Source organism: Bubalus kerabau, chromosome 8 (assembly GCF_029407905.1).
Source record: "Bubalus kerabau isolate K-KA32 ecotype Philippines breed swamp buffalo chromosome 8, PCC_UOA_SB_1v2, whole genome shotgun sequence".
NCBI lineage: Eukaryota > Metazoa > Chordata > Mammalia > Artiodactyla > Bovidae > Bubalus > Bubalus kerabau.
The window spans coordinates 28,013,877-28,039,260 of NC_073631.1; the positions used below are offsets into that span (position 1 = coordinate 28,013,877).

At 37.7% G+C, this 25,384-nt stretch overlaps 1 protein-coding gene and 1 long non-coding RNA gene across 4 annotated transcripts in view; one reads left to right on the forward strand and one right to left on the reverse strand.

Moving 5' to 3' along the window:
* The window catches only part of ANKMY2 (ankyrin repeat and MYND domain containing 2), a 42,731-nt gene that overhangs the window by 10,957 nt on the left and 6,390 nt on the right, over window positions 1–25,384 (reverse strand). For both annotated transcript variants that reach the window (XM_055589916.1, XM_055589914.1), the window contains exons 2-7: window positions 22,881–22,945; window positions 16,987–17,125; window positions 14,030–14,128; window positions 7,736–7,896; window positions 2,631–2,845; window positions 1,616–1,751 (exon numbers count right to left, since the gene is read on the reverse strand). In XM_055589916.1, the coding sequence (XP_055445891.1) occupies window positions 1,616–1,751; window positions 2,631–2,845; window positions 7,736–7,896; window positions 14,030–14,128; window positions 16,987–17,125; window positions 22,881–22,945 (815 nt within the window). The remainder of the gene's footprint in view (window positions 1–1,615; window positions 1,752–2,630; window positions 2,846–7,735; window positions 7,897–14,029; window positions 14,129–16,986; window positions 17,126–22,880; window positions 22,946–25,384) is intronic.
* LOC129658985 (uncharacterized) lies at window positions 742–15,255 on the forward strand. 2 transcript variants are annotated; one of them, XR_008717657.1, is made up of 3 exons: window positions 742–858; window positions 1,181–1,331; window positions 15,041–15,255. It is a non-coding gene; the product is annotated as an uncharacterized LOC129658985 (long non-coding RNA). The 2 variants fall into 2 exon arrangements; XR_008717656.1 differs by lacking the exon at window positions 15,041–15,255 and adding an exon at window positions 6,968–7,084.

The following is a 25,384-nucleotide window of genomic DNA, read 5'->3' on the forward strand; positions in this document are numbered from 1 at the left end:
ACACTGTTCTATGATATAGGGCTAAGATGAATTGTTGAGTCCTACACTGACCTGCTTTGACTTTTTAAAAAGTACTCCGACCTGCTATTTTTAGTTTTTCTGTTTTCTCCCTTAAAGGTACAATGTCAACTACACTTATTAGTGCTGGATATCACTCAGCAGCCACTGTTAATTGCTTCTCTGATAAGCTTATGCTTTCCAGCTCTAGACCAATTTTATTTTGTTGCCTGCCTGGGTCAGGAATATGAGTTTGGAGGAAGAGCATTAGATGCCTTGCAACTGTGAGGTTATTAGCATGTGCATGATAATCCATATGGCTAAAGAATACTGGGTGGGAAAATGGGAAAGGATTTGGGTTCCTAGTTCACTGTACCAGACTGGGTCTGCCTACCCCTGGGCACATATTTAATATGTGGATTAAGTAAGCTCTGATCTATTTAATTCATAGTTGGCTGGAGTATGATATGCACAGCCAAAACACATTCATAATTGATAAGCTACCCTCATAATATGCTAACTTTAAACTTCCAAAAACTTAAACACCAAATAGCCAAGCGTATTAAAGAGCAAGCAGAAAGAATCTCTATGTGAAATCATGGCGAACTCTCAGAATCAATGCATGAACTTCATGAAATCATCTTTTCTGCTTAGGCCTTTCTTCTTTAATGGTTCTGACTGGATGACATCTTAATACATAAAAGGAGCATCTGGAACTCATTTTTAGTCCTGATTTTTCAGGCTGAGAATGATACAACAGCCTAGAGAAGGCAGAGAAGAACCGACACTGCCAGAGGGAGGGAGGAAGGCATGGATGGTAACAGTGTCAAGATCAGTTTCTTGCCTAGTACACAAAGGCTGGTAAGGGATTTCATTGAAATGTATAAAAGCGTAACTGGTATAGATAAGGTCATCTGAAAACTATCCAAAACAGGGAAGGCAGGGAGTGTCTTTAATACCTCTTAAATAAATACATGACGAAAGTAAGTAAAGAACAGATAATAGAGTTCAAATTTACTTCCCATAACTGTTAAGTATAAATAGACTTTTTTTTAATGTGTGGAAAATTTATAAAATCAGAGGCATTAAGGGAGGATCTAAGAAGCAGGACATACTTTAAGACTGTTTAGCAGGATACACAATGAGCCTTCCTATAACTCATCCTTTCACATCCTCCAGACAGGAAACCATCAAGGTAGACATTCAATTCCTACTTCCATCTAGTACGGGATTTTATGCTGGTTTTTCACAAGCTACTTATGAAAACAAACGTGGGTCTGTATTACGTACTGGATGTGATCCTCCCATTGAGGTTTCACCGCATCATTAAAAATGTAAGTATTCACTGTAACTATAAGATCTATATTCTGATCTAAGGAAATACTGTGTATTAAACCATGAACTATATAAATGAAAGAAGAGGACAGAGGGAAAACACAGAAACAGAAACAGTGTTAGCAGGCAAATTTATCTCCATGTTTGTTTCTGAAATTTTCCTTAAGACAATTATGCCTTTATTAGGTAACTAAATAATGCTAAGGAGAACATGCCTCTAATTGTATAAAATATGGTAATTAGGTCTTACTGCCGGAGTTAACCTAGGTAGGAAGAGCCTTACGATTTCGACAGGAGCAATGCTTCGCACCAGCTGCTGCAGGAGAGTAGCTTCACAATAAGGAAATTTTCTGATACTTTCTCGAATGATCTTTTCTTGATATACTGGAAAGCCATCAGAAGCTCGGCCTTTTAACAAGCTGAAAGATAGTTTTAAAAGAGTAACTGGAATTGAATTACCAAGCATTTCCTCCCAGCTGAACACATGAACTTTGAGTAGTTCCTTCCTTACTCCATGGGCCTCCCTGGTAGCTCAAAGGGTAACAAATCTGCCTGCAGTACTGGAGACCGGGGTTTGATCCCTGGGTTGGGAAGATCCTCTGGAGGACAGCATGGCAACCTACTCCAGTATTCTTGTCTGGAGAATTCCATGGACAGAGGAGCCTGGCGGGCTACAGTCCATGGGGTTGCAGAGAGTCAGACATGACTGAGTGACCAACACTTTCACTTTTCTTTGCTGCTTAAGATTTTCACTGTGTAGTCACATCATGAGGATTGATTCAATTCAAATTGCTATTCCCCCTGCCCATTAGGCCAGGTCTTATCAGGTTTAGGAGCCCAGGGATGTATTTTAAAAGGTGACCCCTGACGTAAAACATACTAGACGTTTATCAGATTAGCTAGTTACTTATTACCATGGCAGTTATTTGAACAAAGAATGTAAACGCTGATTAAGTCACACCCTTCTGACTTAGTTCTCTTTTCTTAGTAAAATCATGAGAATCTGACCCTGGACTTGGGCTACCTTCTAGCTGTATGATTTTACAAATGCTTTTTAACCTCTCCAAACTTCAGATTTCTCAACCCATAATTTAGGACGGCAAAAATGTTGTAAATAGTACAGAATGGAATAGTCAATCTAGTTTTAATAGGGACCCTGGTTTCTGGCAGATTAAATGTGATCTCAACAATAACAGCTGCTGCTAAAATGTTTAATTTTTAAAGCCATAATGAGATTTCATATAATAAGACATTATCCATTTGAGTGTATTTTATACATGATATGGTAAAAACTGTACCTTTTGATCAGAGTGTCCAATTTATTTTCTCTGTCTTTTAAGAAGTTAATACATTTCTGAAAGATACAGCTGATGTAGTGCATTTTCATAGCCAGTACTTCATTCATGTCTCTTTGCTTCATACATTTCTCACAAATCAAATCCATCACCTTGTAGCATTTATTCAGAGCTGCTTCTTCTGCCAGCAGAGGATTCTCATTTATAAGCATCACAATCTAGAAGAAACCCCAGTGAGCTTAGAAATTCCATGAGAGATTTTTCCAGCTCAATTTAGGCCGTCAGTTTTGATTACCAAATAAAGTCTTTCTCATGGTCACATATTTACTATGTTAATTCAAATCAGAACGCAAATTGCCACTGATCAAGTTGTAAAACTAATAACAGAAGGACATCATGAACTCTCTCGAACTCTGTATATCAAAGTTATTGTGTGATTTGTCATCCAGTTAAACTAAGTATTACCTGGCCACTTGGAATCATGGTTTCTATATCTGTTAAAAGCACTTTTACTCAAGATAAAAGTGTCAGTCACTCAGTTGTGTCCGACTCTTTGCAACCCCATGAACTGTAGCCCATTAGGCTCCTCTGCCCATGGGATTCTCCAGGCAAGTACTAGAGTGGGTAGCCATTCCCTTCTCCAGGGAATCTTCCTGACCAAGGGACTGAACCTGGATCTCCCATATTGCACGCAGATTCTTTATCGCCTGAACTAGGGAAGCTCTCTTACTAAAGATAAGCATGGCATATTTGCATACCCTTTATATACAGAAACAAATCACACAGCAATCACTGCTTTTTGCTAACATTACTGAGTGTTAGAATTTCATGGCTAGGAAAACCACAATTCTCATTCATTCTTGTTAATTATAAGGAAATGAGGTTTTTACAGGCGGAAGTCTAAAAATAAAAGGTGTATTGCTTACTAACTACATTTCTCTGTGGAAATTTTCCTAATATATTTCTAATCATTAATATGAATAGATGAAAGAGGAAAGCAAAAATAGCTTTAAAAAGGGGATAATTAGAGAGTTATCCAATATGATGCATTATGAGTCCTACACTTCCCAAATACGTACAGATTAAGCCCAAATTCTTTATTGATTGCATAAGGACACCTGTAAAAATCCGTATGACATAACAGTAATGTAAACATGTGGGAAACAGAGGCACAACTGTATTCTCAGAGCAGAAAGTCATTCAGTATTTGTTAACCTACGTGTCACAGTAAATTGTGATCCCAGGTAACCGAAACGTTAGGAAGCAACAGACGGCAGATTTCATGAATCAGATCCTTGTCTTTAGACAAGGAGCAAGGTAATTGTTAACTTAAGGAAAACCCATGCCCAAGCCTCCTATGTGGAAATTTAACATAAACTAAATGTTCTCGTTAAATTAAAATAAGACTTTTACTTATTTCTGACCCTACTGATACACAGCCCAGTATTTTACTTCAAATATAGCACTCAATAACAAACTAGACTTCATGAAATAAGTATAATCAGAATCCTTATTGATAAATTTGCTGGCAACTTCCCCTACCATTATATAATTCAAAAGTTAACTTGTGGCAGAGAAGAAAAGAATCATTAATTATTTATATTTCTCCTACCAACTGCCATCACATGATGCCCTTGGCCCAATATTTTGTATACATTATGAATCAAAGCAGAGGATCTAAACTTGCATGTGAGAATTCTTTAAAAAAAAAAAAAACACCCCAAATAGAACCCAGATTAATGATTTTTTTTGTTTAAGACATTAGACTTTATTTGCTTTATAATATATATCAGTAAACCCCATGGACTGTAGCCTGCCAGGCTCCTCTGTCCATGGAATTCTCCAGGCAAAAATACTGCAATGGGTTGCGATTCCCTTCTCCAGAGGATTTCTTGGACCCAGGGATTGAACCCAGCATATTCTTTACCATCTGAGCCACCAGGGAAGCCCAAACACAATGAAAAATGCTACATATCCACAGCTCAACAATGAGCTCATGGAAGCATTTATCATAGCTGCACACAAAAGAAAGAATACTTGAATTAGTTTCCTTCCTTTAGTCTCTGAAGCATTATAAAGGGAAACATTAGTAATTACAGAGGATGAATAAATAAATTCTGGGCTTAAAAATCATGTTAATAAATCAAAAAACGGGATCACTTGCACACATCTATCTTCTGATCGCTTACAGACCCTGCTAAACTCTATTGTCATTCTTCCTTTTGCCTCTGTTTTTCTCCTTTATAAATGTCTATATCCTGGCCATCAGCACAATTCCCTAAGTCCCTGTTGAAAACAAACATCCTTATTGCTATAGCAGCCACTTAACCTCCTCACAAATGTATCTGTGTTAGGTACACTGTGGCAAAAGGTGCCCTGTTGGATCAAGTGCTGTACTGAGCTTATTTTTAAAGGTCTTTGATTTGACTGGTGGCTATTCGTTACTTTTTTATAATGTGCCCTCTGAAGACCCATGCCAGCTTGAAAAGGGGTAAAGCAGTGAAAATGGCCCATAACCAAAGCAACTGGGCAGCTTTTAACTAAAGTGTGGATAAAGAAAGGTTTTCAAGCAAATAGACTATATCTACAAAAGGCGAGGTCTGGTCTGAAAGAAGGTACTATAATCATAGAGTAGTCTCTCATAAAACCAAGTGCTCTAAAAAATAAAATGTAGGCTATTTTAGTTTACAATTTGTCTGTATAAATATACCCTTAATCTAACTTACGCAAAATATGTGCCTTTAAAGATAATTGCAGATATAATAATTCTTGGGATATTTAACCCTGAGAGACTAGGTTCTGTGTAAACATCAAAAATTACTCTACAGACCCAATTGTCACAGTAACTGAAATTACTGTCATCTCAAAGGGTGGAAACAGACATAAGACACAGTGAATCAGAAACATACAGAAAACATCTTTAAATCAATCAAACCCAAGATATCCTGTAATGCGGTGGTCCCCAACCTTTTTTGGCACCAGGGACTGGTTCTGTGCAAGACAATTTTTCCACAGGGGAGAAGGGGGTTGGGGAGGAGATAGTTTCAGGATGATTCAAGTGCGTTACCTTTACTGTGCACTTTATTTCCATTATTATTACATCAGCTCTACCTCAGATTACCAGGCATTAGATCCCAGATGCTGGGGACCCGAGTCATGCTCGGACTGGAGGGGGAGTGATGCAGGCCTTTTAAAACTACACACATTCTCTACATTGAGAAATGCTCTACATTGAGAGCAGCACAAACCCCTGCTCCACGGCAGAATTTCTTTTTTGCCCAGCGAGGATCACAAGTGTTGCATCTAGTGGTCCTTCCAAAATGTCGAGTAAAACATCTGAGTTTTGAAAAATAAAAACAGAATAGACTGCACTTGTCTGTTGTGTGGGAGAGGATCTGCTACTTTGTCATCTCTCTTGATGGTCCAGAACATTATTAATAACTTGGGGGAAAGGCCACATGAAAGGTATTTTTTTATTTGTGTGTTCCTCAAGCTTCAAAAGACCATAAGCCAAGGGATGCAGCAATAAAGTAATAATATTACATATAATTTATAACTTATATCTTTAAGTGTGTGTTAGTCTTCAAAAGAGTTACTTCATGAGAGCTGTCCACTTACTCTAATGACGATCAGTATATTCCAGATTTTTCTTTTGTAACAGACTAAGGAAATCCATTTCAGTACATTATAATAACACCTTGTACTAAGGGGAAGCTTCAGGTTTTGACCCAACATAAATCTTGCTCAACAAAGAGTTCTCAGGACTTCCCTGGTGGTCCAGTGGCTAAGACGGCACTTCCAACACAGGGGACTCGGGTTCAATCCCTAGTCAGGGAACTAGATCCCACATGCCGCAACTAAGACCCAACACAGTCAAATAAATACATAAATATTAAAAAACAAACCAAAGAAACCCCCAAATAGCTCTGAGTTACTATCAAATCTATACATTATGAATGAAGGCATATGGCAGACACTGAAGTCTGAAAAAGGTCAGCGCTGTTTCCTGAGATGACTCATGGAAAAAATTATATTCATTTGGATTAATTTTTCAAAACATAATCATTTTATAAGCAAAAATGTCATATATAAAGTATGAAGAAAATAGCAGTGGGAATAGTTCAGGATAACCCTTGAAGTTTCCCAGGTATGCTATGCGAACTTCTGAGTTGGTTTACAAAGTATGAAAATCTGTGTGATTTGACTATTTACTGGAAGAACTGTACTACTTAAATGCATCAGATACCTACTTGCAGGAAAGAAATGTATTCATGATTATACTTCCAAACACTGCCTGGAAGGATAATTATTGTACTGGATGTTGTTGGTCCCTCACCCAGATCCTCGTTACCAGGCCCATATACCAGGTTCCTGCAACTGGGACTTTTGGCTGAAATGGCTCAGAGTTGCCTCCTTCCTCGGGGAACTCCCTTCATCCAGAGAGAACCACCTCACTTGGCACCATCTGGGCGGCTGTCCTTTCCCCCGGGGACAGACTTCAACCATGACATACTGATACAGGAAACCCTGGTTTCCTTGCCTCTCTGGAGCCACTAATAAACAGAGCTCACTGTGAGACGAAGTGGAAGCTAGGTTTTGGCTGAACCCACCTCTCTGCCTTACTCTTCCTCTTGCTCTGGTCTGTGTCCCTCACTCTCTTGTAGGTTTCAAACAAGAGCACTACTTCACTGTATCAACTGAACAGGAGAGCCTATCACAAGTTTTACATCAACAAAAAGCAACCCAAGACAATTAGGACTCATATACTAAGAGCAGTTTAAATTCTAAAGCAATATATAAATGGGCTTCCCTGGTGGCTCAGATGGTAAAGGATTTGACTGTAACGCCGGAGACTGGGGTTCCATCCCCGGGTTGGGAAGATCCCCTGGAGAAGGAAATGGCAACCCACTCCAGTATTCTTGCCTGGAAAGTTCCAATGGACAGAGGAGCTTGGTGGGCTGCAGTCCATGGGGTCACAAAGAGTCAGACACCTCTAAGCACGTGCGTGCGCACGCACACACACAGAGTCAGACACAACTAAGCACGCGCCCATGCACACACACACACACACAATTTAAATAGAAAGCAAATACTATAAACTACAGTACCTTGACAGGATGAAGATTTGTTGTAGTGATAATTTTGTGCAGTGGGCCTGCCAACTTTGGGGGCAGTTTCGGTTCTTTATCCAGTCCCTGGGGCTTAGTGTAATAATCCAGTTTCTCTCGAGGAAAGAAATTGTTGATTATAGTCACACAATCATGTTGACCTTTTAATAGGAAAATAGGAAATGTATTGTTTTATCATTCAAAATAAGACATTTTCCATTTTTTCATTATGTTGTTCTGTTTTCTCAAGTCAACATGCGTCAACGTCCTTAACTTTTAGGAGAGTAGAGGAGGAAGGGGAGAGGTAAAATATTTTAGGAAACATCTATAAGCATGCTATTCGAAGTCAAGAAATAATCCCCTTTTAAAGACACAAAATCTACAATACATAAGAAGATTATGCGGATAACAACAATAATAAAAAAGCAGTGTTCTACTTAAAACTGGCCCTAAATATTTAATAAAAGTTGTGCATAATTTAAATGTTTCTTCTTCCACTCCTATACAAATGATGTTCGTTCTTCCCTAATCACATCTGGCTTTCTTTACACAAAATTTAAATTTATTCTGTATTAAGTTTCTTATTGTCATTATAATTACTACCCATTTTGTTAAGCTAATCTCTCCTCCCCTTGGATTTGAGAAAAGCTTGGCCTTTTTGTGAAATGAAATAGAGAAAAAGGTTTTGCTTCCATAAGCTTGGAATCCACAGGCTTGGAATCCACACCGTAGCTCCTCATAGATCCCTGTGCCACTTCTGGAAGCCAATCCCCAGAGGTAAAAACTGTTCTAGGAAAGCAGAACCTTCCCTGGAGAAGCTGGCGGCTGACTGCACGTCCCTGCTGCTTCCTCCCCGCTGGCTCCCTCTCCACTACTTCTCTGGAGCAAGGAAGTGGCCCCTCTGGACAAGCAGGGCCCATCTGCAATTGCAGGCTTTTCCAGGAATCTCTGCAAGACAGACTTCTTTCTCCTTTCTGCCTGATGAGGGCTGAAAGAGTCCTGCGGAGCAGACCCAGATGCCAGGGCTCCGGGAGAGGGGTCTGCTCTGGGTGGCCCGTGTGGCCCCTGCCCACTTGTGTATGGTCCAGGGAGCATCTGCTCAATCCTGCTGACAACAGGTGACTTGCAGGGGGACTGCACTGTGGTCCAGGTGGATCTTTGAGGCTGGTCAAGTTCTCAGCTTGCCCAAGAGTTTGAGGATAACCCAAGAGTTGTGTCTCAGCGGAGGCTGAAATATTTCCTGGTTTGTTGACCCTGGGCCCAGAGGTATAGAGAGATGGCACAGCCCTTCATGGCCCATGACCCTGTCAGCTTTACCTGACTGCCTAGGAGATGCAGACCCAAGTGGATCCAATCTCGAAAGACTACGCAATGTCTCCAACAGAGGGCCTCTTCCGTGGAACGTGTACTATAACATCTACTACAACCACTCCACAACCAAACCATAAAGAAAACCCTCAAAGAATACTTAAGCAGATCAATTACTGTATGTAAAGAGACTCTCATGGACCACAGAGAGATTCCATTTTTAAAAGTTAATAGACAAACTGAGAAGGGTAATCCTGGTTACAATGGAGAACTAAAATAGTAATGCAGAAGATGAAGTAGATAAAATATCTCAAAATAGATTAAAAATTAGGATATAGAAATCACTATGGGAAAGATGAGAGAGCTGAAAAAACATATCCGGGGGAAAAAAAGAAAAGAAAAGAAATGGATGGACAACTAATAATTAAATGATAAAAACAACACAGTCATGATTTGAAAGCAAATTTTAGTAGTGATGACGTATCATTTTTGGTGTTTGATGCTATTTGTAAGTACTGAGACATCACTTTCTTTTTCTTTTTTTAAAACCAGAAATCTCCATTATATGTATCTTGAGAAGTCAAACAGTAACAAGAAATACTAAAAAATATAAAGTGTTCTGTTTGGAAAGATCATTTCTACCTACATAATTTTCAAGAAGGGAGGAAAATGACCATCAAGCAAATATATTGCAAGCAGCATGAAAACATGGCACAGATAACAGAGTGCAGGAATTCACAGCTGTGCATGAAGCAACTACAGATGAAGACAAACTGCACTGCTTTTTTAAAACACCAGGGAAGCTCTAAAACACATCCAGCTTCAATAAAAAGATAGATGTTCCTGTTTAAAAAAAAAAAAGATACTCTAAAAAAGCTTCTCAACATATAAAGAGACCTAGGAAAATCTAAGTTAAAAGAATCAGAGAGAGAGAAAAACATAGACTTAGCTTGTAACTTACATCCTCTCATCAGTCCCCTAATGAGGATACTCAGAAAAAGCCCTGTTAGCAGTTGGAAATATCTGTGCATAAAAATAATGGCTATATAACAATGACACTATCACAGGACTACGCGTTTCTTAAAATTACACCTTTGTGAGAAGGAAAAAAACATGTTTTTTTTCAAGATTTATCTTTATCATTTTAGATATTGCTTAGGTTATTCTGATATTTTAAATAATCCATCAATAATTTCTGTTAGCGTGATATACAGGAGAAGGCAATGGCACCCCACTCCAGTACTCGTGCCTGAAAATCCCATGGGAGGAGGAGCCTGGTAGGCTGCAGTCCATGGGGTCGCGAAGAGTCAGACACGACTGAGCGATTTCACTTTCACTTTTCACTTTCATGCATTGGAGAAGGAAATGGCAACCCACTCCAGGGTTCTTGCCTGGAGAATCCCAGGGACTGGGGAGCCTGATGGACTGCCATCTATGGGGTCGCACAGAGTCGGGCACGACTGAAGCGACTTAGCAGCAGCAGCAGAGTGATATACATATATATTTAAAGTTTATCTTTATAAGTTCTTAATGTATATTTAATTTTTTATAACTGAAATTATTAAATATTTAGCTTTATTAGTTTTTAATTTATGAATTGGGAATACACGCAAATAAAACAGTACTATTAATACAGAAAATAAATGCTGGGAGTGGGAGCTGGGTGGGGACCATTTTGTGTTCCATCATTACTGCCACTGGACTTGAGTCTTCTAGACTAAATGGGCTCACTGAGTCAGTCCTAGGCAGGATTTATGAGAACATAAATACAATCAGACACATCCAGTACAATTTTTTACTTTCAAGGATAAACTGAAATTGAAACACACTTCTAGCATAAGAAACGAAAAGCTGACAAAGACAAATCACATTCGCACTTGCAAAACCAGGATTTAGAAAACTGTGGAGTCATGTCTACATATATAAGAGAGCAGAGCAGTGATACAAGAATCATGGAACAAGCCAAGATAGAACTTGCATTTCAGAGAAAAAGATAGCTTTGGTTATGATGGGTTTCAAATCATGTGCAATCTGAGAAGGTCCTATAATCAAATGCTAAATGAGAACAATGATCAAGATGGAGCAAGGAGAAAAGATAGTGTGGAGAAAGAACAACAGCCCTTGGTAGCAGAGACAGTCAATCCCAATGGGTGGAGACAGCATGACAAGAGAAATTACACTGTAGATGGCGGGGACTGCTAAAGGAGAAAGAACACACCGTGGATGACATTCTAATGATACATTGGTACTAAAAATTCTAAACTGTCTCAGCCAAGGCCACACCTCGTGGTAGTGGTGGAGGAGGAAAGGAAAGTCCGGATGCCTGACAAACACAGGGAATGTGGAGAAATAAACTGAGTTTTAATGATTTCATCTTGTTGGGGTTGCTAAATGGGCAAATATAATATCTTAAGGGTGGGGCACCAGCTATAGTTTTGTTCATTTCTAGATAATAACTAAGAAATACAGGTTTAACTGGGAGCATTGTGAATAGCAGAGTACGTACTAGTAGAACAGAAAAGCATTCTTGATTTTTAAGTTAATAAAAACAGAAAGGAAATGTACTCTAACAAGGATAGGCCAATCACATTAAGGAAATACAAGAAAACACACAAACCATCACCTAAGGGACTTCCATGGTATACTGGCAAGAAGAAAGCTGGAAGAATATATTTCTATGATCATATTTTTAAAAGATTAAAAAATCTTGCACATATGAATACAAATGTATATGTATCGACCTGATTGAGGGAAATAAAAGTGGGAGAATGAGTTTTTAATAAGACTAACTATAAGGAAAATATAATGTCAACTTGAAAGGGTGCAATGCAATTTTCTATGAAATTAGTCTAAATAGATTAAAATGGAATGAAAACATTACCCTCACTCTAGGATGGAAATGAAGACATTTGTACCTTAGATTTTTATTAACATGGTAGTATTAAAAGAAAAAAAAAGGAGAAAAAGAAAACTATTCTATTAATGGTTGAAACACAAACTCCTCCACTACTTTCAGCCCTGTGGTCTGGGGAAAGACACTTAACCTCTATCTGAGCTCTATTTCATTACATCGTGGACATAATGAAAACTTGCAGAGTTAAACAGAATTTCAGATCATTTAATTCCCTGGCGTCACTGTACATATCAGAAAACTGAAGATGTGGCAGTGAAGGGATTTGCCTATGATCTTGGAAATAATTAGGAGCAGACATGAACTAAAATATGAGTCTCACGATTCCTAGTTTAATGTTCTTTTCTTACTACACTGACACCCTTAAAATTAGCTGAGAGGTGAGGTGGTGGCAACCAGGGAGCCCTTAACTATGAGACAAATATTTCTCTGCAATTTGCTCAGCAAGGTCATACCTTTCTCAAATCTTCCTGAAACTGAGTTAAAATAAAACAAGAATATTTGTTTTCATAGAGCTGTGAAAAAAAGTGACTCTGTGACTGTCTGACTTAGTCAACTGTACCTACTATGAGTAGCTTTAAGTAACACAATAATAAATTTTAATACCATATACAGTTAACTGTCCCCCATATCTGATTAATTCCCCCTATGCTGCTGCTGCTGCTAAGTCGCTTCAGTTGTGTCCAACTCTGTGCAACCCCAGAGACAGCAGCGCAGCAGGCTCCCCCATCCCTGGGATTCTCTAGGCAAGAACACTGGACTGGGTTGCCATTTCCTTCTCCAATGCAGGAAAGTGAAAAGTGAAAGTGAAGTCGCTCAGTCGTGTCCGACTCCTAGCGACCCCATGGACTGCAGCCTACCAGGCTCCTCCGTCCATGGGATTTTCCAGGCAAGAGTACTGGAGTGGGGTGCCATTGCCTTCTCCAAATTCCCCCTATATCTCAGCTTAAAAGTAATTTCTCTCTTGACATTCCCTTGGAATGGGAGAGAAGATCCCTCCCTTTGATGTATTTCTATGGAACCCTTAAGTCATCCATCAGAGTATATTTTCACAGTCATTCCTATTAGCCACTTAAGTGCCATAAATACACAAATATCCTGTTTTATTCACCAAAGCACCTAGAGTGATGCTTGATCTATAGGTTGTGAATGTTAAGTATCTGTTTCATGAATCATTTGGTCTCACAAAGCTATTTACTGTATTCCCAATAAATCAGATGTTTCTGATTTTGCTTTTCTACCAGTGGACTCTGCTAACTGCCAACTCAGTGGGGCCAAAATACCAAACATCAAATATTCATTCCCACTCTCTTCTAAACCCTCTCTATCAAGTAACAGGATTAACATACCAAGAAATACTGGGCACACACAATAAATGTTGATGGTTGCTGAGGATGATACTGAAACAGCTGTATGTTGTATTATCATTAATACTCATTCCTAATCATTGTTATAATTATTGTAAATAGGAATAACTGATGGCCTTTATTGAGAGCTACAGTTAAAGCTCTTTAGGTCTATCATTTCATTTAATCCTTTTAATGATCTCCTGCTGCTAAGTCGCTTCAGTTGTGTCCGACTCTGTGCGACCCCATAGACGGCAGCCCACCAGGCTCCCCCCCATTCCTGGGATTCTCCAGGCAAGAACACTGGAGTGGGTTGCCATTTCCTATTTTAATGATCATGTAACCATTATATTGAAGATCAAAATCATTAAGTAACTTCCTATTAGGTGGTACAAACAGAATTTCAACCCAGATAGTTGACTCCACAGTTCTTATTCTTAAATACTAGGTTTAACTACTTCCTTAGAGGAGTAAACTATTCTCATTCAAGCATTTGACTGCAACAGAAAGGCCTCACCACACTCTCTATCTCAGAGTGGAAATTTGAACAGCTTGTTCATGTTCTCCAAAATGTCATTAGGTGTTTCATTAAGTTAGACAAAACCGTAAACGTTTGCTTTTTAAAAAGGACACATGACAGTATTTACACTCTGAGAAGCAAAGTGGCATTTTTTTTCCATGGGGGAAATTTGGGGTATAACCTAATGTAAAACTGTCCTAAAAACTCACCCACAAAGGCCGCCATCTGAGCTGCTGTTCTTCCTACAGAGTTGACAACATCTGTTTCGGCACCAGCTTCTAGCATTACCCACGTGATGTCTTTATTACCTAGAGTTAAAAAGAAACATTTGCTAAAAATAAGGAATGCCCAATTCAAATACTGCCTTTTAAATAATCCACACTTTTTTTTCCCCAATTAGTTTCAGGTTTCTATCTGGTGGATATTTTCATTTTTCCCAAAATATTTATCATAACTACAGTAAAAAGTAAAATGCGACAGAACCCACAGAGAAATCAACCTTATTTTCTAGAAAAGAATAGAAAACATGAAGTAGTACAAAAATGGCACAGCATTGAATATCACTTTTTTAAAAAACAAGACAAAGTATGTTTTTCCTTGCTTAGTATAAAGTCAAAACAAAATAACAACAAAAACAAAGACAGAAAAAAGAAAATGAATCAAAGTCCTCACTAATGCCTACTAACTCATCCCCTCCCTTACTCCTAGAGGCCCTGAGATAACTGCTGACGGTTGAAGACCTATCTTTCTACGCTCTGTCCTGTTTAAACATTCACGGTTATTTTATTTGCATTCTTTGACTATAGGAATCATTATAGATCATTTGCTATTATAAACTATACTCAGTGAATTGCATTTTCCGTTACTTTTTGCAAGTTTGAATTATGATTTCCTTAGGAACAGTTCCTGGAAAACATTGTAGGATCAAAGGTTATGTATATTTTAAATGCATTTTACCAGGCAGCCTCCCAACAAGGTTAGGCTTATGTGCACTTCCCAAAACAGTGCACAAAAAGTTCCCACGCCAATGCTGGGCTTTATCACTCCTCCTTAACCTCTGCCAATACTGTAAGTGAAAAACTATCATTTGTTGTCCTAATCTGATGTTCTCTGTTCATGAGAGTGGTTTTGAGTTTTTTAGTCAGTTGTATTTCTTTTGTTCCTGTTCAATTTTCTAATTGTCTACTGTAATATTTGTTGTTTTCCATTTGATTTATAAGAACCCTACATATATAATGATATCACCTATTAAGATGTTCAAGCTGGATTTAGAAAAGGCAGAGGAACCAGAGATCAAATTGTCAACATCCACTGGATCATTGAAAAAGCAAGAGAATACCAGAAAAACATCTACTTCTGCTTTATTCACTATGCCAAAGCCTTTGACTGTGTGGATCACAACAAACTGTGGAAAATTCTTAAAGAGACAGAAACACCAGACCACCTGATCTGCCTCCTGTTAAATCTGTATGTAGGTCAAGAGGCAACAGTTAGAAGTGGACATGGAACTACAGATGGTTCCAAATTGGGAAAGGAGTACGTCAAGACTGAATATTGTCAACCTACTTATTTAACTTATATGCAGAGTACATCATGAGAAACGCTGGCCTGGAGGAAGCACAAGCTGGAATCAAGATTGCTGGGAGAAATATCAATAACCTCAGATATGCAGATGACACCACCCTTATGGCAGAAAGTGAAGAAGAACTAAAGAACCCTTGATGAAAGTGAAAGAGGAGAATGAAAAAGCTGGCTTAAAACTCAACATTCAGAAAACTAAGATCATGGCATCTGGTCCTCAGTTCATGGCAAATAGATGGGGAAACAATAGAAACAGTGACAGACGTTATTTTTGGGGCTCCAAAATCACTGCAGATGGTAACGGCAGCCATGAAATTAAAAGATGCTTGCTCTTCGGAAGACAAGCTATAACCAACCTAGACAGCATATTAAAAAGCAGAGACATTACTTTGCCAACAAAGGTCAATCTAGTCAGAGCTGTGGCTTTTTCAGAAGTCACGTATGGATGTGAGAGTAGAACCATAAAGAAAGCTGAGCACCGAAGAATTGATGCTTTTGAACTGTGGTGTTGGAGAAGGGACTCTCCAACCAGTCAATCCTAAAGGAAATCAGTCCTGAATATTCATTGGAAGGACTGATGTTGAGGCTGAAACTGCAATATTTTGGCCACCTGATGCAAAGAACTGACTCACTGGAAAAGACCCTGATGCTGGGAAAGATTGAAGACAGGAGGAGAAGGGGATGACAGAGGATAAGATAGTTAGATGGCATCACTGACTCTATGGACATGAATTTGAGTAAGCTCCAGGAGTTGGCGATGGACAGGGAAGCCTGGCGTGCTGCAGTCCATGGGGTCACAAAGAGTCGGACACGACTGAGTCACTGAACTGAACTGAACACCCTTTAAGACATGTAATAACTATTTTCCATATTGTTTAATTTATATTTTAATTCTATGTAGAGTATTTTCTACATATGGAAATATTAAGATTTTATGTAATCAAATTAGGCACTGTTGCCCTTTTTGAAGCCTATATTTTATGTTATGCTTAGAAATGCCTTCCAGTTCCAGGATTAAAAAAACTACAGATTACTGCTTTCAAAGCATGATAATATTATATTACATATTTCTTAAAAACTGTAACAAGTACAGATAATTCCACTTAATTTTAGATACTTCCCAAATTGTCTTCATTCTACAAACTATAAGAAACATGAATCAGAGTAAGTTTCTAAACAGATCACCCTATTTCATACAGAAATGTCAGTGAAGCAAACTGCTCCATCGTAGCAGCTATTTTGTCAAGAGAACAACAAAGAAGCTTCAGTATTACTTCAAAATATAAAACTATAGAACATCAAAGGGACTTGTAAGAATAAAAGATCAAGCTTCATGGCTCTAAACAAAGCATACCATCAACAGAATCAGTTGATTTAAATAACTAAAGAAACATCACCAAATTAACTATAACATATTTCATACATTGTACCTTTTCAAAACCAATTCCCATCATGTCTTTCCATAAGACATGATCTTAAAATTACTACAACAAAAACACACTTAATGAAAAAATATACATAAACTTATAACAAATTTGTATAGGTGACTATTATTACTGTATTAGAATAAACGCGAAAACTTCACCAGAAAGTGCAGCAAACATGAGGGCTGTGTATCCATGTTCATGTTGATGACAATTTACATCAGCTCCATGTCGTAAAAGTAATTTGCACATATCAAGTTTTCCTTTATATGCAGCATGCATTAGAGGAGTCATTCCATTCTTTAACAGAAAGGGAAAAAAATATTAATTTTACTTATTTACCTTTCCCCCGCCTATGAACAATTTATGCAATTAAGTTAGAACACAAAATAAAATGAATTAATAAAACCATCTTTATAATCTACATTCTTATACTCACTTCCTACTTGGATCTTCTATAAACTGCTGAGGAAAAAAGATAGTTTCACTGGAGCCTATTATACAGAGTGAAGTAAGCCAGAAAGAAAAACACCAATACTAACACATATATATGGAATTTAGAAAGATTGTAATGATAACCCTGTATGTGAGACAGCAAAAGAGACAAAGATGTATAGAACAGTCTTTTGGACTCTGGGAGAGGGAAAGGGTGGGATGATTTGGGAGAATGGCATTGAAACATGCATATTATCATATGTGAAACGAATCGCCAGTCCAGGTTTGATGCAGGATACAGGATGCTTGGGGCTGGTGCACTGGGATGACCCAGAGGGATGGTATGGGGGGGGAGGTGGGAGGGGGGTTCAGGATTGGGAACATGTGTACACCTGTGGCGGGTTCATGTTGATGTATGGCAAAACCAATACAATATTGTAAAGTAATTAGACTTCAATTAAAATAAATACATTTATATTAAAAATTTTTTTTAAAATTTTAAAGAAAAAAGATAGTTTCATTACTTCAGCTTTTCAACAGATTAGCAAACAGATTCAGAGAAGAATTGCTCAACCTCACTTAACTAATAAAATGGCCAGGGCAAGACTGAAACTAAATTTATCAGAGCTCTCATCTCGCCTACACATAGCTCTTGAAGAAACAAATGGAACAAAGAGATACAAATGCACTACAAAAGAAAGAAAAAAGTAAGGAAAAACCTTAAGATAAATAGCATACATATCAAGGGGAAAGTTGAATACGGTATATCCATAGCATGGAATATTATTATGTATTGATTGAATTCATCTGTATCTACTGAATTGAAGAGTTTCATGAATTGCTACTGCCAATGAGAACAACAAGATGCAGGAAATGCATATTAAAGTACCCTCAATTTTAAAACAATGATCCTCAAAATCACATTTATATTTCAGTCCTAAATATAATTTGGTCATCTATGTGATTATATGAATATGGAGAAATGGTCAGTAGTATTTACACCAGGCCACACTGTTTAGTCTCCACATGTTTTGTCCATATCTAATGAACATCCAACCTTATATGTTAATTATCTAAAACCACTTGGTGGATAAATAAATGAGCTGTTTCCTATAGGCAAATTTTCTCAGAACCCAGGAGAGACTCTCTGAGTGCTGGAATTTCAGTTGTTTTGGGTAAAAACCTCTCTAAAATATATAATCTCATTTTTGGAAAATTTTAGAATACTAACATAATTTGAATTGTTTTTAGTGATTCTAGACTATTCTTATGAACATAATCCTCAATATTATCAGAGGTTATGTTGACATGAGAATTATTGGGAGGTTGTACAAGAGGCAAATTAGTAGGAGTAGTCAAAAGTTTCTTGGCAGTAGTAATGGGAAAATGATAAGGGAGTAGTTTTAAAAACTTTAGATATGATGACATTAAAAATAATTAAAGTTTCTCTCTCGTAACTCTTAAAGAATTCATCAATATTAGTCTACTAAGTTATAATCCTATTATCATTAAAAAAAGCATTCATTCAGCAAATACTTACCGAGTGCCTAAGCTATGTCAGACAAACCTATGCACTGTGTGTAGCAATGAACAAAGCCCAAGCCCCTGAAGTCGAAGTCCTGGGCACTTAGATTTTAGTAGGGGTGACAAGTCAGATGGTGATAATAAGCGCTATAGGGAGACAACATTGCATAAGCAGGAGAGGGAATGCCACTAGGTTAGAGGAGGTTATTATTTTTAAAAGTACAGTCAAAGAATATGCCTCTGACAAGGTGGCATTTTGAACAAAGTCCTGGAGGAAGGATGTAAACATTGAATAACTAGAAGAATGGGCTCCTACCAAAGCAGGAGATGCAGGTTTGATTCCTGGGTCAGGAAGAGCCCCTGGAGAAGGAAATGGCAACACACTCCAGTATTCTTGCTTGGAAATCCCATGGATAGAGGAGCCTGGTGCACTACAGTCCATGGGGTTGCAAAGAGCCGGACACAACTCAGCAACTAAACAGAGAAGAATGCTCCAGTAGAGAGACTGCAAGAGTAAAACTCTTTGGTGTTCTGTGTTCAAGGAATACCTAGGAGGCCAGATCTGTGTGCAGCTCACTCACAGAATGTCCAGGACCTCTCTGTCTCGATCCTAGTGCTCCTAGTGTGTGTTAGTCACTCAGTCGTGTCCGACTCTTTGTGACCCCCATGGACGGTAGCCCACCAGGCTCTTCTGTCCATGGAATGCTCCAGACAAGAAGACTGGAGTGGGTTGCCATTTCCTTCTCCAGGTTTAAACATATATAGGATAGGATAGGATAGGAGTGTGTCTAATGTTTTAAACATTAAATAGGATGCCAGTGCTTGTGGAGGGTTTCCAGAAACTTATTCTTTTATTAAGCTACAGAAGAGCCATTCTACCTTAATCTGTTAAAGAGTGTTTACCCTCAGTAGCTAAATTTTATCAAATACATTATAATATCTATTGAGATGATCTATATATTTCTCTTTTACTTTGCAAAATAGTGATTTACATAAGATTTTCTAATTTCAATCATCCCGTCATCTTGGAGAAACCTTACTTTGTTAAGTCTTATTATTCTTTTGATACACCGCTGGATAAAGTTGCTAGTATGTTATATAGCATTTCTGAATCCTTATTTACAAAGTGCATTGAGCCCACAGTTTGCTTGGGCTTCTTCCTATTTTGGCATCAGCATTAAGATTATTTTATCAAAATGAGTTGGGCATCTGCCCGTATTTTTATGAATTAATGGTACAATCTGTGTAAAATGAGAATTAAATGGTCCTTGAACATTTTGTAAAACTTACTCAGGTCTATAGCTTTAAAAGGTAGTTGGCAGTTAGATACATTTACACAAATCTTTTATTTTCCATTTTTATACTTCTATATGAGATGAATATGTTCATTTTAATGTTTCTATAAAAATCGCTACTTTCATATAGGTTTTCAAATGAATTAGCTTAAATATAAAAGTTATGACAATTTTTTTTTTCTCACTGCAGTTATGCTCTCACTTACTTCCTTGGTGTTTATACATATAATTTTCTTGCTTCTACTTTCCTAACTGTCTATGTTTTGGGGGGCAGGGGATCTTAAATTGATAACTTTGTTTTATCTTTTCTTTGTAAACAGTTTCATTGTGATATGATTTACCCATTTAACATTACAGTTAAATAATTTTTAGTATTTTCAGAGTGGAACAACCAGCACCACAATCAATTTTAGAACACTTTTGTCATACCCAAAAGAAACACCATGCCCACTGACAGTCATTCCCATTGGCCCCCACCCAATCCCATCACCCAGCCCTAGTCAACCACGAATCTGCTTTCTGTATCCTGGACTTGCTCATTTCTGAATTCTCCTATAAATGGAATCATAATATTCACAGTCTTGTTTGATTGGGTTCTTTTACTTGGCAGAATTTTACCCGACATTCACCATGTTGTAGCATGCACCAGGATGTCTTTCCTTTTTATAACTGAGTAATACTCCATTGCATAGATATACCAAACTGTGTTCATCCACTTATCAGTTGATCAATGTTTTGAACTGTTTCCACCTTTGGCACTTTGGTTATTACAAATAATGCTGCTATAAACATTCAAGTTCAAAACTTTTGTATTGCCATATGTTTTATTTTTCTTAGTTATATACCTAGGATTGCTGTGTGATACGGTAACTCTTATGTTTAACCATTTGAGGAACTGTCAACCCATTTTAAAGAGCAGCTGCACCATTTTACATTCCCACCAGTAAAGCATGAGGGTTCCAGTTTCTCCACATCCTCACCAATACTTGTTATCATCTCTTTTATTTTCACCATCCTAGTGGGTATTCCATGCATTGGAGGAGGAAATGGCAACCCACTCCAGTGTTCTTGCCTGGAGAATCCCAGGGCCAGGGAAGCCTGGTGGGCTGCCGTCTATGGGGTCACACAGAGTCGGACACGATTGAAGTGACTTAGCAGCAGCAGCAGTAGCAGTGGGTATAAAGTAGCCTCTCACTGTGGTTTTGATTTGCACTCCCCTGGCAGCTAATTTTGAGCCTTTTTTCATGTGCATATTGGCCATTTGTATGTTTTCTTTGGAATGTCTATTCAGATCCTTTGCCCATTTTTAAATAGAGTGATTTGTGATTTTTATTATTGAGTTGTAGGGGTTCTTAACACATTTCGGTTACAAATCCCTTACCAGATAGGATCTGTAAAACCATTCATTCTGTGGGTTTTCTTTTTACTTTTTTAGATGGTGTGGTTTGAAGTACAAAGATTTTCATTTTTGTTTTTTCTTTTGTTGCTTATGTTTAATGACTTTTTACATTTTTTATTTCTATTTTATTTTTCTTAATTCATTTCCTGTATTTTCTGAGAATATTATTTTTCATCTAATTTCATGAGCTGAAAGCACAGACCACCACAAAGATTTAAAGTACAATAATAAATGCTATGAAATTTCCTCTGAATATGATTTTGGCCACATGACACCAGTTTTTGATCAACAGTAGCTTTTGATAAATATTGTGCTTTCAGCTGTAAATAGTAGGTAAATTGTACTTCTATTTCTTCCTTTAGCCAAGAATTATTCAGAATTTTAACACGCATTCAGGTTTTATGTTTTATTATTTGGATCAAATTTTTATTTTCAGTGTTATATTACATTTGGTGACCTTGTTCAAAATGAGCTACAATTTTCCTGTACAAATTAGTATCATTCACAGGCAAATTTTTATCAGTGTTCCATGTAAAATGGAGATGTACTATTTCTGTCTTATACACAGTGCAGACAGGTTATCCAATTTTCCAACCCTTGAATACTTCTACTTAACCAGAAGATGCTTTTATGGTCTTACAAATTTCTCCTTTCATTTCCATCTTCTTCATTATGAACCTCAAAGCTTATAGGCTTATTAGTGAAGGCTTAAGGCTGTCATGTTCTTGGAGGATTATTAATGATCTATAGCAAAGAGTCTTCATCTTTTTTGTTTTTTGCTTTAGCTTTATTTTGTCTGATATTAATTTTGCTATCCATGTGTGGGTAAAGGGTTAACAAAACACTTCCTTTTCTGCATGAGAAACAGAAATTCAGTTAACTGTCTGTAGTGCTAGAACTGCCCTGCATAACTGTGTAGCTACTAACCACACATGGCTAATGGCTGCCATTCTGGACAGGTTGGAGGAGAAATTACCATCATCTCAGAAAGTTATTTTGGATAGCAGCTGTTCTATAATGTAGAGTTTAGGTTCAGTTAACCTTCCCTAGGAGAATTGCTGGATCAAAGGTATGCATGTTTAAAAACGAGAAATATTCTAAAAATTTTTTCCAGAATGTGATGTCAATTTATACCTAATCCATTAGCATATATAAGTCCAGTGTTTCCCATACTTCATAAGAAATGATATAGTATTGGTTTAATTGTCACTTATTTGATTACCAGTAAAATTAAACATTTTTTACATGCTATTTGTCTTTTGCAACCTGTCTTGCTGATATTTGCTTTAGAGCTTAATATAACTTGAGGACAAATGCTAGAAAACAACTCTTATTATTAGATTTTATACATTATCTACTCTCATAGGAAGTAAAACATCTTATTAAACATTTTAAATTTTACCTCATCCAAGCAGTTGACACGAACATTCTTGCTGCCTAACAATGTTCCAGCTTCTTGGACAGTACCTTAAAAAAAGAAAGAAAGAAAATGCAAAGTTTATTTATCTTTAGAAAAGAATCTAACGCCAAGGAAACAAACTTTAAAGGATTATCTGTGAAACTAAGATGAGTCAGGTTAGGTTATTAAGAAATAAAACATCAATCACATAGTAGTTCTTCCACAAAGTAATTATTCCCAAGAACAGATTCATAGAGACTAAAATAGCTCCATCTTGCTTTTACTTCCACTGGCCTCAGAGTATATTAAATTGGCCGCATTTGCCTTTTGGCAGTAATACAAAAACCACAAGGCCTAAGACTTGTAACACTGAAACAAATCTTAAAGGGCATCTAATCCAACCCGCCTTCTAAAGCTTAACCTGCAGTCACTGTAATAACTGGGGTTCAAAATACAGTCAGTATTTATATACCTTGTCACCACTAGGCCCTGTGAATTGATGGCATTCTTGTAATACAATTCTTGGTTTGGAAATGCTGAGGTAAACGTTATCTTTAAAGCCTGGTACTATATAAAAGTGCCATTACGGCCAGGATTCAGACTCTCATACTGAAAGTCATCTGATATAAAACTAAAGGTCAGTTTCTGCAAATTTGTAAATACGCTGTAATTGGGCCACAACTGTCAGGTTTTCCAGCCGTCTATAAGACATACTGACAGAAGCAAGCAGTCTCAGGAGAAAATGTTGCTATTATCGTCATTAGTAGAAGCCAACCACATGTTCTGCCAAAAAAATTCTAGTGTGAAGGGGAACAGGATAATGAAATTGCACGTTCTCAGGGAGAAAGGATGAGCTAAGCCTCTCCTCTGAAAGGACATGGAAGAACTGAAGCATTCTCAATGAGGAATTATTTCTTCTTTTTAAATTTAGAATTATAGTTCAAGAATATGCTAAACTCTGCTTAACTTCTTCCAGAGTTAAAGGTGGAAAGCAGAATCAAGTTTAGCCTGCTTCTTTCTACCTGATCTGCTTCTTAGGCACATAATCTGAGTGCCCCTCACCAACAGAGGGGAGACACAGAAACGTCTCCTAGACTGATGCTGCAACAGCTCGGCTGGGGAAATGTCGAGTGAGTGATCTGCACGGCCCTGGACTATGACAGCTATTCTCTCAACAGTTCGTTTGTCTGATCCTGCGGTCCATCTGAGGGCCAGTTGGTATCACTGGTTGAATGGCTACGGCTACAGACAGAGAAGCCTTCAATCATGCAACCAGGTTCTGTACAGAACCTTATCCATACCCATGGTTTCTCACCAGAGACTCAAACATCTTTGGAAAGGAATTAGAACAAACTCCAGCATCCCAATTTCACTTGAGGAAGATGCTTCAGTTGAACCTCATTATCCACTGAGGAATAACTGAAGTTACTTTTCATCCAACCAAGAGATGTTTATGCAATAAAGGGAGAATACTATAGGGACTGTGATCATGCCAAAGCCTGCTATATGTTAGGGGGAAGATGGGAATTACAATCATAAACACTTGGCTCATGTTAGGGAACAGGCCGATAATCCTATAAAAGTTGAGCCCAAGGGCTAACAATACATGTTGGATCTGTCCAGTCACAGGGCAACTAAAAAAAAAATGAGGCATTCACTCACATGCCATGGAATACCAGTTAGTCTTTTGAAATGCAGGGACCATGGTTAGAAAATTTTTCTCAAATGGTTTGGGAATCCAAAGAATGAAAACAGATTTTGGAAAACACATGAGCACAATACCTCCAAGAAGAGAAACTTCCAATGATTTCTAATTTGGTGTTCCTAATTTAATGACATTAGTGGGAAACTGTACAAGTCTACAAAGCATGGAAATGGGAAACCCATGGTTAATGCAGAAGGATTTTTTTTTTTTTTTTTTTTGGCCATTCCTCACTGTGCATATAGGAGACTCTCAAACAATATTTTGCAATTAAGTTTAAAAGATCAAGTGCTTTCCTCGAGAAAGAAATGTGTTAAATCTCAGTTAACAAACTCTTAAGATGAAGAAAGGTGGTACTAAAAGAGGGATAGGAAATGAGACATTTCACTGGAGACAAAAATGAACAGACCTATAATGATGAAAAGTAATATTTAATGATTTGGTTCCCTTGTGAGACCTTCTCCAAATTACTCCAGAGAAGAAAACACAACCTAACCTGCTCCATTAGGGTGGGACTGATAACTTATCTGGATGAACCAGCATTTTAGCAGAAAAGAGATCATGGTAAGTGTGATAGTCTCACTGTTACTGCCCTCTCTTATACCACACCACAGACCTTTTAGCATCACTCTAAAAATGAACAAGTCCTATAAAACCCTCAGTGTTCCCATCGATGAAGCAGAAATAATAACATCCATCCCATACAGCTCTTAAGACTAAGGGCTTGTCTTGGTGTAGGGTAGAGAGTACAACTTCTGTGCACACTAGATGCTCCTGTTATTTGTATTTAGAGCAGCATAATAAA